The sequence below is a fragment of the Cnephaeus nilssonii genome (assembly GCF_951640355.1).
Source record: "Cnephaeus nilssonii genome assembly, chromosome: 22".
In the NCBI taxonomy this organism is placed as follows: domain Eukaryota; kingdom Metazoa; phylum Chordata; class Mammalia; order Chiroptera; family Vespertilionidae; genus Cnephaeus; species Cnephaeus nilssonii.
In genome coordinates, this window is record NC_137093.1 from 26,548,358 (window position 1) to 26,565,287 (window position 16,930).

Genomic DNA, 16,930 nt, shown 5'->3' on the forward strand with positions numbered 1-16,930 from the left:
CAATAGTCTGTTCAAGTAACTGCAAAGGTTCCGTGTGCAAGTTCTATTCAAATAGGTTCTATCTCAGTGAAATGCAAAAGCAAAGTTATGAACTGTCAGTGAGGAGGGAGAAGACACTGGAATTTGAGGTTATGAAAAACTCACCTATGACCCCTGGAAGTTGCTTGAAGAATTTTCTAGAACACTTCTCAAGAGAAGTTCCAGAAGGAACTGCAGAAACGAGGTCTCCAATATTAGCAGAGGGCAGGACACCAGAGACCTTTTTTTAAGAGCATCATTTTTTAATTTAATTTTTCCCATCACCATTCACCCCCTCTATGCCCTGTCCCCCAACCCTCACAATCACACACTGTTGTCCATGGCCGTGAGTTGAGAGAATTCTTAAAACATCGTTTGTGGACTAGTCCTCTTATTCTCAGGAGGACCTACCAATGCTAAGATTCTGTGATGGAAGATGTTAAAGGAATAACACGACCTTAACTGATAACTAGCCTCTACCTTCTAAACAAAGGGAAAGTGTAGGAGAATACTCCTCAAGTAATGGTGAAACAGACAAGTACAAGGGCACATGCCCGGGTTGCGGGCTCGATCCCCAGTAGAGGGCGTGCAGGAGGCAGCCCATCAATGATTCTCATCACTGATGTTTCTCTCTCTTCTTCTCCCTTCCTCTCTAAAATTAAAAAAATAAAATAAAAATAAATCAATGGAAACAATATTCTCAGATGAGAATTAACCAAAAAAAGGAAGAAAAGCTTCCTGGTAGGCACAGAAGGCACCCAGAGGCGGAGTGCCACAGGTCCTGGGCACAGGGCAGGCCTCAGGGCCTGGTGACGCTTTGGAAGGTAGAATGCCTGTTCTGATTATAACTCTGTGATGTCTATTTAAAAGAACCTGCCTCATGACATTACAGGCACAATTTTAACTTAATGCCAAACCATAAGAATAAAATAACAGCCTGGAGAGTTACTGGAAAGGTTTCAAAAATTCTTTATTTTCATAAATTAACACACATAACAGTGGGAATTTTAGAGGCACAACTACCAAACAGAACAGGAGCTGCAGGGGCATCATGTATGCCAATGTTACCAAAAAATGTACAAAATCTCACTGAACTATTGACCGTGATAATATATAAACACGTCAGGCAGCTACTTACTGGCCAGCCCAGCCCACGGAGATGCGGAGGCCTCTCACCAAAATTCAAATCCAATTCAGCACCAGAGAGGGACTCGTGAAGACACACAATGAACAAGCATCAACCCTGACTGCTGTGCTGGATGGTGGACGGTAAGGGGCCCTCGCTTTGCCATCAGATAGCCTTTGCTGCCCCAGTTGTGGTTAGAGAAGATTACATTTGATTGTGATAAAACTGAGCCTTCTCCCCAGCCGGCCTTTCACACAGAAGTTCAGTTGTGGTGAAGGAACCCTTCCATTCCATGAGTTCAGGAAAGGTTGCTCCACGTTATCTGGCCGATTATTTAGACTTTGGATACAGCCACCCACAAGGTGGTGATTAAGAGGTCCTTTCCATGATACCAGGGGAAAAGCTTACAGAAACAAAACAGGAGAATTTTAAAAAGCACCAACTGCATACACCTCCCACCCCAGGGACCGGGAGGAAAGGACCGCTGCCTAAAGTTGGTCTCTGCGGACGCTCACGCACATATGGGACTGAGATGGCATTCTGGCCTGGAGACAAGGCTGGCTCCGGGCGCCGCGAGGCTGCACCAAAGCTCGAGGACCCGCCCCAGCCCTGCACCCTCGGGGCGGCTCCTGGCCTGGCCTGGCGGGCAGGGACGGAGCCGTGGGGGACGGAGGGGCCTGCCCGGAGGATGGGATCTGGAATTTACCTCCGAATGGCTCTGCCACCCACTCAAGACTCTTTCAGGCAAAATTGTGACAAAGTGTCATGATTTTCACAGCTCTTGGAGCGCAGAGTTTTGGGATTCACAGCATGAGTTTCTGAGCTTTTCAGGCTCCAATAAGGCAAACGCTACATGTCTTTCCACTGTACCTCCCTCGGCTGTAGCTCTCAGAGTAAGGTCAGTAAGAAAAAGTGGACATAATCTGGTTTAAAAGGTGATGAGGTATGAAGGAATGAAGCTGGAAAGGAGGCCAAAGGAAAGGAGACGGGGAAGGTAGGTGGGAAAGCAAATACAGCTATAAACTAAAAGATGAGAAAACCCATAGTTCAAAGACTCAGCGAAAAACTGATGGGTGGAACCCCAATTGGACCTGAGATCTCTCCTCCCTTTCCCATCTTAATGACACTAAACCAGAGTTGAGTAAGTTATAGTTAACTAGAACTCCCTGCCACTTCGGAAGGAAGTCCCCAAACTTAGGAATTGTACCAGCGCCCACCCAGGACCAGACGCTCAGGGCAGGCCGTGTGCCAGCAGCTGACTCACATCCCCAGTCATCGGCGGGACCCACAGGCTCCGAGGACCACAGACAGCGGCAGCTGGCTAGCCAATGGGGAGAAGAGAGGTTAAGACACGTGTGCCTGAGCGTGGCTAGAACCCTTCTAGCAACCTTAGGTAAGCAGCTGCAAGTTCGCAGTGGGGACCCATTCTTAACTCTGCGGCAGGGAAAGGCCTCGCCAGAGGGCATGCCGAGAATCTCAAGCACAGACAGGCTGGCCTCGGAGCAGCTTCCCTCCCACATTCCCAGGACGAGGAAGGAGCCCAGGTCTCCATTTCCACCAGTTCTCCCTTCCCAGAGACCAATGTCCCAAATCACTGCTGCTGGCCCGTAAAATGCCATGCCTCTCACAGGCAAACCTGAAGTCGTAACTGAAATGTTGCTGATGCCACAGTTGTGCCCACCTCAACGTCAGCCTGCAGGATGACGTGGCTACACATCGCTGACCCGGCTACACCGCACGGGTGCCGGCAAACAGGGCTCTGGTGACGCACTGGGCGTTCGCAAGCTTGTCCAGCAGTGCTTCCCTGAGCACGACTGTGCAAGGGCACACCGTATTCCTCACCCCCCCCCCCCAAACAAGAAGACAGAAGCCCCACGGACCCTGTCCCAGGGAGGGAGCAGCACCGAGGTGAACACAGGTCGTGTCCATACAGTCCAGGCCAAGTGGACGTGTAGGGCAGAACGGGCTCGCTCCCTCAGAGCCGGGGGAGGCTGGCTCTGCTGACGCTGTCCGCCCGGCCTGAGCAGCTCGGGACTCCAGGTGTGCATGGGACTCGCTGGGCCATGTCTGAGATGGGGCCTTTGTTTTCCCAGCTCACGCCTGTCTCTGCTCCAGTGTGGCACAGACTGTCAACCCGCAAAGGCAAGGCACATAGAGACCTCCCGCCCCCCCGTCTCCCCACGGACAAACGGGGAACAAAAGAAACCTGCGAGACACATCCCAGGGCGGCACCGCTCACTCCTCTAACAGACTGGCTCCCAAGTGTGTGCAGCTTGGACAGTTCCCATTGGCAGCGGCTTCCGCAGTGGCTCCTAGGAGGACAGGGAGAGGTGGCCAGTGTCCTGAGGCTGGGCCTAGTACTCCATTCACCAGCCAAGGAATGTAATTCTCTGAACTTTTGTTGAGGGGGGGGGGGGGAGGGGGGAGGGAGGAAAAAACACAAGGGAAGAGGGCCGGGGAAGCAGGGGCGGCACACAGGGATTAGTGGGAAAGGAATGAAACCTCTGGGCCTGCTAACCCACACGGCATCCTTCTGCCCAGACTCCCGTGGGCACAAAAGCAGCTCAGCAAGCACTGGCATTCTACAGTTCCAGTGGGTTCGACACAGGAGCCCAGAGTACAAAGAGGTGTCCTCAGAGGCGCCGGCCGGCCGTGGGATTCCGCGATCCCACCGCAAGGACACACCCCTGAGCCTGAACCGTGGGGGCCCCTCCCCACTCTCAGGGCCGGCTGCTCCGACAGCTGCAAGCACGCTGGTCGGCCTCCACCACCGCCCATGTTGTACCCAACTTGGTTACATTCCAGCACTTCAGATAAAATCCATTAAGACCACACCCAACCTTCACCCTTTAAAAATGACTGGGAGAGAAACCTGCTCTTACTTCCGTCATTAAAATTAATACATCTCCTCAGCACGCGAGAATGAGAGCCCAGAGGAAAGACGTGCTCCCTCCTATGAAGTCCACGGGAGAGATGGGGAAGGGACTGCAGAAACACGTGGGTGGAAAAGGTCTCTCCGCCGTCCCAGACCAGGCACTGACAGACTGGGCCAAACGCCTGCCATCTATTCTGCAGACATGTATTATCTTCCTCCTCAATGTCTTAAAAAATTGTTTTAAAATCACATTTAAAGGCTCTGAACATGCAGCAATTTTTTAAAAAAAAGGAATAAAACAAATGAAAATAACACAACATTAAAAAGTGCAACTTACTTTGAATGGGGCCTGGATGGCCCCTCTGGCACTAGTGACCCACAGTCACAGAGGGAGGAAAAAATGATGGGAAAAAGGCACACACACACGCGCGCACACACGCACGCACGCACGCGCGCACACACACGCACACACACACACACACACGCACGCATGCATGCACACACGCACGCACGCACGCACGCACACGCGCACACGCACACCCCAGTTTCTGGGCAGACGGACTCAAAGGGTTAGGAACCACCACAGGCTTTTCGTTCCTCGGCGACTGAACCGAGCCCGAGGCCACTCAGGCGAGGATGCCAGGCCCCCGCCCTGGGCAACGTCTGTCAGCCGTCTTGGTCGAGCACCACGGTAAACAGCGTGACGCTTCCGCAGGGACGTCGATGCCGGAGCCCGTGGAACCTAGTGTTGTGGAAGGCGCGCTGGTCCTCCGCTGTGGACGGCGGAGTGCGGGGGGCGGCGGCCGGTGCCACTCAGGACCACCGCCGGGAGGAGGGAGCGCTCCGGAGGTGCGGGGCTCAGCAGGCGAAGTAGAGGGCCCTCCGGCACCAGTTTCTAAAGAGGCTGCACCTTGAAGCAGGGAAATCCATGGCCTGCAGTCTGAGTAGCTTGGGCACTGGGCAAACTGACGCAACCTCTTCGCAGGCGGCCTGGGAACTCACACTGAGACGCCCCAACCCAACGGCTTCTCAGCACCCAGGTGACGGCCCCTCCTCCTCTTCCCTGGCGAAGAAGGTCTCCAGTTCCATCAGTTTCTGTATCAAAAGGGCATCCAGCTCTCGACTCTGAAGTGCTGCCTTCTGGGCTCTGGTGAAGCTGCCCGTCACCTTGACCTTCCCACGAGCTCTCCTCTTTCTCGGGACGGTAAAATCCTGAAATTCTAGAACGCGCTTCCGCTTCTGTTGGCTGATGGAGATTAGCGTACCGTTTCGTTCCTTGGGTTCCTCAAAGATGGTCTCTAAACACCTAAGGGGGGAACACAACACGATCACCTCCACACCCACGCACAGGGCAACACTTCTAGTCAACAGGGCTGAGAGCTGTCTGCACTAACTCCGTAGGCAACTGTTTCCTCTGGCCAGTATCTTTTCTTTAACGTGTGTGTGTGTTTTTTCAACTTTGTCGCGTTATAACTGACAACTAAAATTGTAATGTATTTAAAAGCATATAATGTGATTTGATATAATTGCGCACTGGTAAAGGATTCACACATTGGGGTTAACACACTCATCACCTCAGATATTTACTTTTGGGGGGATGGGAATACAGTTCCATGACCTGAACTGAATTTAGACCCAAAGGCAGCCAAGTAAAACCTTTTCTGTGTTTGGAATCATATCTGAATATCAGTGATTATTAGTCCAAAAGACAGCCAGCATATTCAGTAAAAACTCCAGTACAAACTAAAATGAAACTACATTTCGGTATTAACTAACCCCAATATACATTTCTTTCCCATCCCACCACCGACCCCAATTCAAATGCTGGGAACTAAAAGCATCGATTCTAGTAATTTCCAAGACCTGACATGGGAAGAACTGAGCGTACCCTGTCTGCAGGTAAAGAGCTGGAGATTTACATCGATCATGTCAGAAGCCCTCCCCGTCTATGACTGCCTGCTCATATGGACCTACCTGTTTGCAGGAGGAGACTTATAATTCTTGTTGGTATATATTTCTTCCAAACTGAACTCCTTTTTCTTTAACCTGAAACGAGAACAAAATGTTCGTCTCTTACAAGAGGTAAGCTTGGCTTCCTAACTCTGTTCTTTCCATTTATTTACTTTCGACCTTTCTGTAGTATGTTTTAGATGTGTTTCATGTGAACATGTACTGGATTTCCCCCCCCCCCCCCCCGCCAGGCTGCCATTCTCTGATGTTATGAAATTTAGCTCATTTATACTTATGGGGAATGATACAGCTGAATTTCTATCTATTTTCTTAACTTACTGCTCCTTTTTCTATCCTCAATTGACGCACCCCCAGCCCCCGCCTCACTTGCTTCTGTCTCTCTTACTGCCCGTCTCCTGGCTTGGAAATCATACATTCTTCTATTCTTTTAGTGGTTGGCAAAAATTTTATGAGTATATTGAACTTAGAAATTGAAGTACATCAATATTTTTACCCTTCTCCCAAACAACACAAGGCCCTTGGAACTTCTATCTAAATCAGATCAGTACTGTCCAAATTTATGTTATTAGTATTCTATTTTGTCTCCTTTTTTATTTTGTAATTTATTTGTTGAAGAAATCAAGTAATCTGGATTCCCCAGTCAAGATGTTTTTACTTGATTACATCTACATGGCATAATTTTACATGCTTCTTTGACCTAGACATATGGGAATACTATAGGTATTTCCTATAGACAAGCAATTAAATAAAGAAGCATAATCAGATTAAGGTGCATTTGGCTAGGAAGATTTTTAGATGGTGGTGTATGCTTCCATCACAAGGGACATGACCCCCGTTTTCACCCTTTTTGTGCTATTGATAGCCACTGAAAACCATTGACAGATTGAGGTAGAGTTATTGTTCTTGACCACGCATCAAACCCGCAACCTTGGTATTATCAGATGATGCTCTAAACCAACTGAGCTACTCGGCCAGAACAGCTTTTCAGAAATTAAAAAAAATAAAATAAAAAAATAATATATATATATATATATATATATATATATATATATATATATATATATATTATTGACTTCAGAGAGGAAGGGAGAGGGAGAGAGAAATAGAAACATCAGTGATGACAGAGAATCATCAATCAGCTGCCTCCTGCCCATCCCACACTGGGGATCAGGCCAAAACCCAGGCATGTGCCCTGACCAGGAATTGAACCGTGACCTCCTAGTTCATGGATCAACGCTAAACCACTGAGTCATGCCAGCCAGGCTGGTTTTCAGAACTTTTATCTACAAGATAGAATACATCCAATTTTGAATCCTATTTTATTCTAGTAATGATCAATAATAGAACTATAAAATAAAAATACAATAAGATGAAAACCACATGGGAAAAGTGAAACATCAATTATGATCATAGTAATAGTTAACTATTAATTGCATATGTGTTGTGTGAAGCAGTATAATAGCTACAGTACTTTTTTTTTCTCTATTGGACTGTACAAAAACCTTGAGTGTTGGGAATTCTTACTCACATTTTACAGAGAAGTTTCTAGAAGCTCAGGAAGGTAATTAAGTAACTTACCTGGGGTGACTTCAGGGACCATGTTAGGCTTCTATTTGCCAATGAGAAATGAAGGAGTGAGATCCACTACATGAAAATATAGCTCTGGAGATCTTTTAAGAAATGTTTCAATTCATAGTGTGTCCATGTAACACATATAATTCCAAAATTCAGGCTAAATACATAATTTGGAATCTGTTTTTTCTCCCCACTTCACTTTGTAAGATTAGCAATGGCCTCTGTCATAAAAAATGAATCTTTAGAGCCCTAGCTGGTTTGGCTCAGTGGATGGAGCGTCGGCCTGCGGACCGCAGGGTCCTGGGTTCAATTCCGGTCAGGGGCATGTACCTCAGTTGCAGGTTCCTCCACAGCCCGAGCCCTGGTCGGGCCTCACGCAGGAGGCAACCGATTGATGTGTTTCTCTCACATCGATGTTTCTCTCTGTCTTTCCTTCTCCCACTCCCCCTAAAAATCAATGGAAAAATACCCTTGGTTGAGGATTAACAAAAAAAATAAATAAATAAAACAAAATGACCAAATGGTTTATGACATGTTGGCCCAGTTTAAGAAAATAAAAATAAATCTTTAGAAACCAAATCTTTTAAGGCTATAAGTAGACCATAACATGGATCTGGCATTTTCTAAAAACATTAAAAAAATTTCCTCTTTCCTTCATAACATTTAGGCCCTCTCCTAGTTTAGTGCACAGAATGTTGTGAGCTTGAGCTGTGGGGTCCGGAAGGGCTGTGTGAGACAGAAACCACCTGTGTCGTGACTGGAAGCTCACACCCTCACCTACACCTGGGGTGACAACAGTTTCCTCCCAGCACCACTGAAGGGCGAACAGAGAGTATGCACCCAGAGGGGCAGCACCAGCCTGGCCTGGTGAGCTCAGTACGGAGGATGAGGACCGGGGTAAGATATCTCTGCACAGAAACCTCTGGCCACACTGCCAATGAATATTCTTGGCTCAACCTTAGGAGTAAATAGCTCAAGAGTGTAGGTCATTACAAGGTCATGACATTGTGCCCAACCATCTTCCACAGGAGTGAAGCCGTGTGTACTGAGAAAGAGCTCACCTTTTGGGGCGAGGGAGGCCCATGGGGGTAAGATTGGGGTCTGGCTTAGGAATGGTTTTCCGGATGCGAATCTGTGAGACTTTCTTTGGCCTCTTCTCTGGCTCAGCCTATTTTAAGGGTTAAAAAGAAAGATATGTCACGTTGTAAGATATTTTAAAAAATATAAAGTCCCTTTTTTTCACCCTCAAGATATCACAGCCCCCATTTACAGATGACTCTAATAAGTACTTTACAACAAAGCGGCCCCTGCACTCCTGCCACCAGTGTTTCCAGCAGCTACCCTATTTTACATTATTAAAAGAGAACCCTATCATTGTCTGTTGGAGACAGCAGATGTTGCAAAACTGAAAAATGCCATCATTCACTCATCCTCTGAATGCATGAAGCAGCGCTGTGGTCTAGTTCTCTAAACATGGTTAAATTCTGTCATTAAGAAAAAAGGATCCAGAAAACAATGAGATTAAGAGATCCAGGGTATCCTTTAGTGGACAAACAGAAAACCTCCTGTCTTGGTCATCTCCAGTCCTCAGCTGAAGCTAAAGGTGGTCAGTAAAGGCAGCCAGGGCCCATGTGTACCTATCACGTGACCTGTAGTCATCGCTGGCCATCTCCAGTGCCTCTGCCGCCTGACCCCACGAGCACTTTACACTCACCTCTTTCTGTTCTGGAGGGCTGCTCTGGGGACGGGGGCGCGCTGCTGTCACACCATCCAGTTCATCTAATCCAGGGACCGGGAACTCAGAGGCTGACAGCAGGAGCTTGCCGACAGCCGAGTCTGTTACCAAGAGAGACTTTGGTACCAGGGCAGGGAATGGAGGCTCTAGCCTAGCAGCACCGAGAGAAAAACACAAGAAAAAGGATTGGGCTCACTTTCTACCTCAGCACATTGAACTTAACACCCAGACTAGGGCTGAAGCCTTTTGCCAGCAATGACATTTCAACCTGATCTCTAGTCACATCTGGACATGGCCTGTGTGCGTATACAAAAATTTACAAGAATGCAGTCAATCCATTTCATTGGTATGGAGCGATAAAATAAGGCAGGGGTCCTCAAACTTTTTAAACAGGGGGCCAGTTCACTGTCCCTCAGACCGTTGGAGGGCCGGACTATAGTTTAAAAAAAACTATGAACAAATTCCTATGCACACTGCACATATCTTATTTTGAAGTAAAAAAACAAAACGGCAAAAACACCCGCATGTGGCCCGCGGGCCGTAGTTTGAGGACGCCTGAAATAAGGAAAAAGTAATGAATAAGGAAAAATGTAAAAAGGAACAGATGTTTTGGAAGGGAGAAGACATTTAGTGAACTAAACAAATGAAATGCAGGCAGATGAGATCAATCCCATCCAGGCACTGAAGTTGGCTCAATGACCAAAAATAGCTTGAGAGGGAACTTACAGTATAATGAGCTGGCTAAGTGATTTTGATCCCCCCCCTTATTTGGTATTGATTACACATTCTTGGTTGTTACTTATAATAAAACACATTTGAATCTAAGATTCAATCTGGTTTAGAAAACAAAAGCTCAGAATCACACCAGGCCTGATCCACACCATCGCTAGCATATTCATTCTCTCTCTCTCTCTCTCTCTCTCTCACACACACACACACACACACACACACACACACACACTCACTCCAGGACTCACCTTATCTGACTGCCACTCGCGTTGTAAGTAGCTTCCATGCCTGGAAGAGGCACATATGGCAACATGGTGTGGCTGAAGCGAAGCAAAAGTACATGAGCAATAGGTTAGGGCAGCGGAACAACAGAAAACGTTTTGATGTCATTATGGGTTTAGCACATGACACTCAATTAGAGCCCTCGGCAGATAAGAAATGTCAGTCACTCAGAAAGATGACAATCTCCCAGTTGGGAGCATTTCATTTATGTGCTCATCACTGGAATGGAGGCAGGCCGATGGGAGATTATTTTCTCACTTAGAGGGAAAGAAGGTAGAAATAAGCAGAGGACAAGTAAGAGAAAGGAGGGGAAAAGAGTCATAAGGGCAACATAAAACATGTTTAAAGTTTCTATTTAGTCAAAGGGTTACAAACAGGAGGATGTATCTATTACATCTAAATCAGATCTTTAGGGTTATAACTCTCAAATTCTTTTTCTTCTCTAACTTTCAATTAGAAGGTAAAATGATAGTAGTGAAATTATTTTCCTAGTGGTCAAACCACAAGAACTCTCTTCCAAGTTCACGTAAAATTCTATAAATTCTACAACTATAGTATGTAAATGCCAATCTTGGAAGCCTTTCTGTTCCAGAAAGAAATGCAAAGGTTCACAAACCAGATTTGGTGACGCCTACGTAATTAAGTTGTTAAAAAGGTATTTCTTCGTATCCTTTACACACCAAACTCTGAATTAGGTGCTGGTATATTATACTTTGGGAACAAGTTATAGCTACAAGCCATTATTTGTCACTACTTAACGTGTAATGTTGTTCTTTTCAAAGTAGGGACAAGAGGAGAAAAGAAATTCAAAAGACTTGATGGTTTGCAGAATGAATGGGACAGAACAAAGAATGGCACCAAATAAAGGGTTCTGCAGGAAATTAGAGGGGTCTGCATTTAAATTACTGCCCCATTTTCTCAGCAGAGACTGGGCAAGGTATAAACAGGATGCAGACACAGCTCCCAATAGCCCTGCTTATCCAGCAGTGGCCCTCCCGCTCCCTGATGGCAGGCAGCAAAGACGGAACACTCACAAAGAACAGGGGACAACTTACCTGCTGGCGATGTCCAGAGTTGGCTGTCGCTTGCCGTGAGTGGAATGCAGAGCAGAGGCTTCGAAGGGGCAGGCAGAAGGCCCATGCTGGCTCCAAACAGACAGCACTCGGCCCACCGAATAGGGCAGAGAACAGAAGATCTTGTCTGCTATGGAGGCTGGAGACCTTAACCCTCTCAAGCCCTGTGTAAACTGAGTCATGAAGAGCCTCTGCATGGTAGGCATGTGACCGGAGAAGCTCCGTTTTTTTGTCCAGATTCGGTAACATCCCGGGGAACAAAGTGCTAGGAGTGTGTGAAGGCCAAGGACAGAGCAGCCCGTTCTGGTCTGGACTATGGCGGTGCCTCCGGAGTCTTGGAGAGGAGCTGGAGGCTGTGGAGGAGCCTGGGTATGTGCCTGGGCACGGAGCCCAGTGTCTTCCCTGAAGGTGGCCATCCCAGGGCAACCGTGGGACAAGAAGAAGGAGAAGGTCCACTTGGGAGGTTGAGAAGGGCACGGGGTGGCCTCCCCGAAGGCAAGCCTGGCCGGAGCACAGTGCTCAGGAAAAGTCCGCGGGGACTCAGGCATGCGCTCGGAGCCTGATTTCACGTGAAAGGATATTGGGAAGATTCCAGAACTGAACAGCAGCAGCGGCATCTTGTTGCTCAAATCTACGAAGCTCATTTTGATGGCTTCGAGCGGATAAAGTGTCAAGGGCTTATTGTTAGGCCGCCTGTCCCATCCACTAGCTGTCAAATATGGACTCAGCTGCATCATATTGTCTGAAAATCCATCCAGGAGCTTTCTGCACCGGAGCCGCTTGTAGCTTTTCGCCACTGGCAGGAGTTCAGAGGAACACCGCCGGTGCCTTAGCCTGTGGGTCTTGGAGGCTGGGGCCAGCCTGGAGGCGAGGACGGAGAGCTGGCTGAGTAAGGCTGAGTCTTTGGTAGGCTTCCTGGCGTTCAGGCTCCTTAGGAGATGGCCCGGGGCAGCCTTCTGCTTTGGTATGTGCCTAACGGGGCTCCCGCTCGGTACTGTTTCGGGTTCCAGCCGTGCGGGTGCAGACAGAGCAGGTGAACTGAGCAATCTGTGCGCTCTTGTGGGGATGGTTTCAGGGGAACTCTTTAAAAAGGCAGAATTCCTGATTTGACTTATTTTTCTCCCCATGTTGACTTGCCCCTGACAGGAAACTTTCTTACATGCCCGATGCGGCTGCTTCTTTAAGGGAAGCACTCCTTTCTGATGGGAAGTGGTCCCAAAGGCACCGTGTATTTCGTAACACCTCGCAGAGTTGGCGTCTTGTGACTTCTGGGGGGCACTATGAAGGCGAGGACCTATGCACAGCGCCATGTCCTTTTTTAATGGATGACATAATTTCTCCTCCTGTGGGTCTTTCAGCTTCTGAAGCCGTGCGTTCATGTTGCCCTGGGCCAGCTGTGCTGGGGGGACTTGTCTCATCCTGGTGTACTCACATTTGTAATCCTTAGGTTGGTTCTTATTTTGCACTTCATCCGACAACATATTAGATGATGTACATTGTTCCACTATCGTATGTGCTTCTTCTTGATGTTCACATTCCTCGGCCTTCTGCAACATGGAGTCCAAATCCCTCTGGCTCTGTTGTTCTTCAGCATCACCATACCTCCTCCGGGAGTTACAGTGTGTCTGAGAACTCTCACTCCTGCTGGCACCGTGACCATCTTCTCTGGTAATCCTCTGGTCAGATTCCTCCCCCACAGCTAAGTGATCTGGTGGTCCCCTCTGATGTTCTTTGGCTTCGTCCCCTTTCACTTTAGTTTCTGTTTCCATCATCAAAGGCCAACTTTTCATACCGATGTCAATGCTGTTTCCTTCGCCGGGATGCCTCGTGTTCCTTGGTACTCCTTCCTTCATCTCAGGCAGGACTGTGCAATCCTCGACACTTTCACAAAGCATTTCACCCTCTTTTGGTTTAAAAATATTTTTCAGGTCAGGTTCTTCACTTTTAATATTAGCTTCTGATGTTTCTTGAGCAGACAGACACAACGGCATTATCTCAATGGATTTCAGGCTCTCTGGGGGAACAGAGTTCTCATCTTGGTGCCTAGAAGACACCAAGTCTTCTGAGGAAATTCCAAAGGTATTTTCCTTGTCAAACTCAGAATGTATTTCTTGTCTTGATTTTTCAACCATTCCTTGTGTTTCTCTCAGAGATGCTTCTTTAACTTGCTGTTCATGATGAATATGATTTAAGGACACATTTACTCTATCCAATATTCTTGTATTTGGCTCATGATCTGCAATAGACTCTATCTCATTTGCACAAGGGTCTGGACGCACTTCCATTTCACAATCGCTTAACAATCTGCAAACTTTCTCTTCACATGATTTTTTTATTTCAAGAGATTCCACTGCAGAGGAAGTAGCATCTGGGAATTCTGAATCCTGGTCAATCTGTCCTATAAATGCAGCATTCGAGTCTCCTCTCTGAGACAGGGTACTCCTTGAGGTTTCAGTTAATGCCAGTCCACCTTGCCGTACACCACCAAGTGTGTCCAGCATGCCTCGTGTAGGCTTATTATTACAGTTTGTGTAGGCGATGCCTACCATACCATCTGTGGACTTATCACAACTAGAAATCCTTTCAAAGCCTCCTTTCAAATAGCCTTTCTTCCGACTACCACCAGACAGTGAGTTGTTATTGCCTGAACTGAATGGCAGATTCTTTTGGTTACAGCTTTCCCCTGGGTTAGGCTCTGTGATGGCCTGTCTCTGGTCACTACCTAGTGTCCCCTTAGCTGGTTTATCTTCACTTCTACACGAATCTGGTCTGTCTGGGCTACTCCGGTAGTCAAGGACTTCATCTGTCTTCTGATCAAGAGTTTTAACTGCTTGATTCATGTTTTTAAAACTGGAGCACTTAGCAGGAGACAGCTCCAATCCTTTTTCAGGATTTGGAATGTTTACAGATTGGTTTAGTTCTTGTGTGGCACAACCAGAGTTGTTATATTTATAAAACACAGTCTCTCTGGGTATATCCTGTTCCTTTAATTCTAGCCCTTGCTCACTGGGTTGGATGTGATTGGTGTCATGAATGGTTTTGTTGGAAGCTTCACTATTTAACATACCTACTGTCCTTTCGTTTCTGATCTTATCTCCTGGAAGGCTGTCCTTAGTTTCTCTTCCATTAAGCTCACTTCCCTCTGATGTACAACTCACTTTATGGGTGCTTCTTTCCACGGAGTCTTCTCTTCCTGGGGAGCAGTGATCGCTGTGCTGAAATGCACTTTCATAGTTGATTTTCGAAGAGTTTTCACCTTCCAGGATGATTCTGCTAGACTCGTAAGCAGCACTCGCAGAACACATGCTCTCTCCTGGTGCATTTTCCCCTACACAATGGCAGCTAGAGAGATGCTGAGGTTGAACACTCTGACAATCCATGATAGAGACCTCTGGAGGCAAGACTGCTGCTTCTTTCTTACATGACAGAAGTCTGGAATGTAGATCTTCTGTTCCTGAATCAGCCATTTCGTTTTTTCTTTGTAGGCTTCCTGGTTTGATATTTAAGGTGAAATTGTTTGACGAGGCACCACAGGTTTCGTCATCCGGTGGAGAGATGTCTTTCATTTCTGTCTTCATGGGGATGGTTTGGATATCAGTAAGGACGCTGGCTCCATCCTCTAATGGAGGGTGATGGCTCTGTTGGGAATCCTTGCTTAGTGCTAAAGGCAACTCTTTGTCAGTTGACAATGTCGCATGATCTTGAGAATTAAGGGACACTTGATTTAAAACACATTCACTTTCTATTTTGTCTAGAACCAGTTCATCAGTAGAGGGAAGTTCATTCATCTCACAGGCAATGCTCTGTTCACCTAAATGTGGAATACTGTCCTGTGCAGTCTGTACAGATTTTTCTGACTCAGGTCTGCAACCAAATTCTAGAGATGGTAATAGCTGAGCAGCATCTTTGTTGGGTTTTGATTCCTCATTTACAAGACTTATCTGGTCCTCTGGCATTAAAGTCACAAGGATTTTTTTTTCAATCATAAAGTCACTATATAATGCTTCATTTAACTGGGTGTCACCTTCCAGATTTCTCTGGGTGCTGACTAAGGAGTTAGGGTCTTTACTGTAAATCTTTTCACTTAACATACCAGGCCCGATAGTGGTTGTCTGTTCTGGCTCTTCAATCTGCATCGAAGAGGAAAAACTGCTTTCTTCAGAGTGTCTGCCTGGATGGCTTATATTAGTAAAAGTTTCTCTATGGTCCTCAGGGTCTGTTAAGCTACCTTGCATGTCTAAAGTGATATTCAAGTCTTTTTTTGGAAACATGACTTCCGTGGCTTCGGGAAAAGACTTGGGCATTAGAGAAGTGAAGCTGTCTGTATGGATACTGCCTTGAAGGCAATAGTTACCGTGGATATTTTCTTTTGGGGAGGCAAAAGTCTTTTTTTCTCCAGAACAATGACCACTGGCATCTTCTGGTTGCTTGGCATTAACAAGAAAGAATTCCCCCACTTCAGACCTCAAGTTCAAACACCGTTCTTCATTTTCTTCTCTAGAAGCCAAGTTCTTGCTTTGAGCGTCACCATCAAAACAGGAATTCTCTGTCTTTTCAGCAGATCTCTTTAGCAAGCCATCACCTGCAAAACTACATTTTTCTAAGGCTGTTGTTCTGGATTCTGGACCAGATAAACTTGATTTGAAACATGAAACTTCAGAATTTTTTCCTAAGGGTTCTACAGCTACATTTCTCATGGGTCTGGGACTGGCATGTGCAGAACCGTGTTTTTCATTATGGTGGCCAACAATCTGGTGGTGATTGTCATCTGCTTCACAGACAAGGCTTAACTTACACAACTCTTCCTTCCCATTGTCCACTTTGCAAATGGCACTGTTCCCTGGTAATAATGACAACGAAGAAGAACAAGTTTTTAATTCTTCACATGCTTTTTCTTTAGGAGTTGCCTCTGTTAACCCAGGCTTCGCAAAGTTTAAAGGCTCTAGGGAAACTAATGTGCTGGTTTCTGAAAGCTCACCACTGGTCATGATTTTGTCTACTTCCGGGTAATGGCTGCACTCAGCCGAGAGATCTTTACTCACATTGCCATCCTTGTGTCCATCATTATTATCTGTCTTAGTCCCATGGACCTTCATACCTTGTACTTGTTCAGCAGATTTTGACAGAATTTCAGTTGTAATTTGTTCATTTCCTTCTGCACAAAAGAAATAATTCCAAATCAGCATGTAATCATAAAAAATAAATTCATGAAGGTAGAGCAAAGTAATCATGCAACAAACAACAAAAATGCCCAACTCAAAAGAAGAATTGCAAAGTTAGTGCACTAAACCTTTGGTTTTGTTCTCTGCAGAACATGACAGAGGGCCCTAAGTGTACCTGACTGAAACAGGCAATTTGGAACAAATGCCTTTCCCTAAGTGTTACTTAAATGTACTTAGCAGGACAAAGGACTACAACATGAAGACACACCTAATTCAGAGTCTTAAGCAGCTTCCATTCTAAAACATTAACGAAGCAGACTCACAATATAACAGCTTATATTATTAGATGACTACCTTCTTACTACTTAAATAATTAAATACTAA

General features: G+C 46.4%; 1 protein-coding gene across 4 annotated transcripts in view; it reads right to left on the reverse strand.

The window, feature by feature from the left end:
- Positions 1-3,561: 3,561 nt before the first annotated feature.
- Positions 3,562-16,930, reverse strand: part of PRR14L (proline rich 14 like) — a 28,695-nt gene continuing 15,326 nt past the window's right edge. For all 4 annotated transcript variants that reach the window (XM_079762710.1, XM_079762711.1, XM_079762712.1 and 1 more), the window contains 6 exons: positions 11,367-16,539; positions 10,278-10,349; positions 9,280-9,451; positions 8,627-8,733; positions 5,994-6,065; positions 3,562-5,325 (listed from right to left, as the gene is read on the reverse strand). In XM_079762710.1, the coding sequence (XP_079618836.1) occupies positions 5,049-5,325; positions 5,994-6,065; positions 8,627-8,733; positions 9,280-9,451; positions 10,278-10,349; positions 11,367-16,539 (5,873 nt within the window). In that variant the 3' untranslated portion in view covers positions 3,562-5,048. The remainder of the gene's footprint in view (positions 5,326-5,993; positions 6,066-8,626; positions 8,734-9,279; positions 9,452-10,277; positions 10,350-11,366; positions 16,540-16,930) is intronic.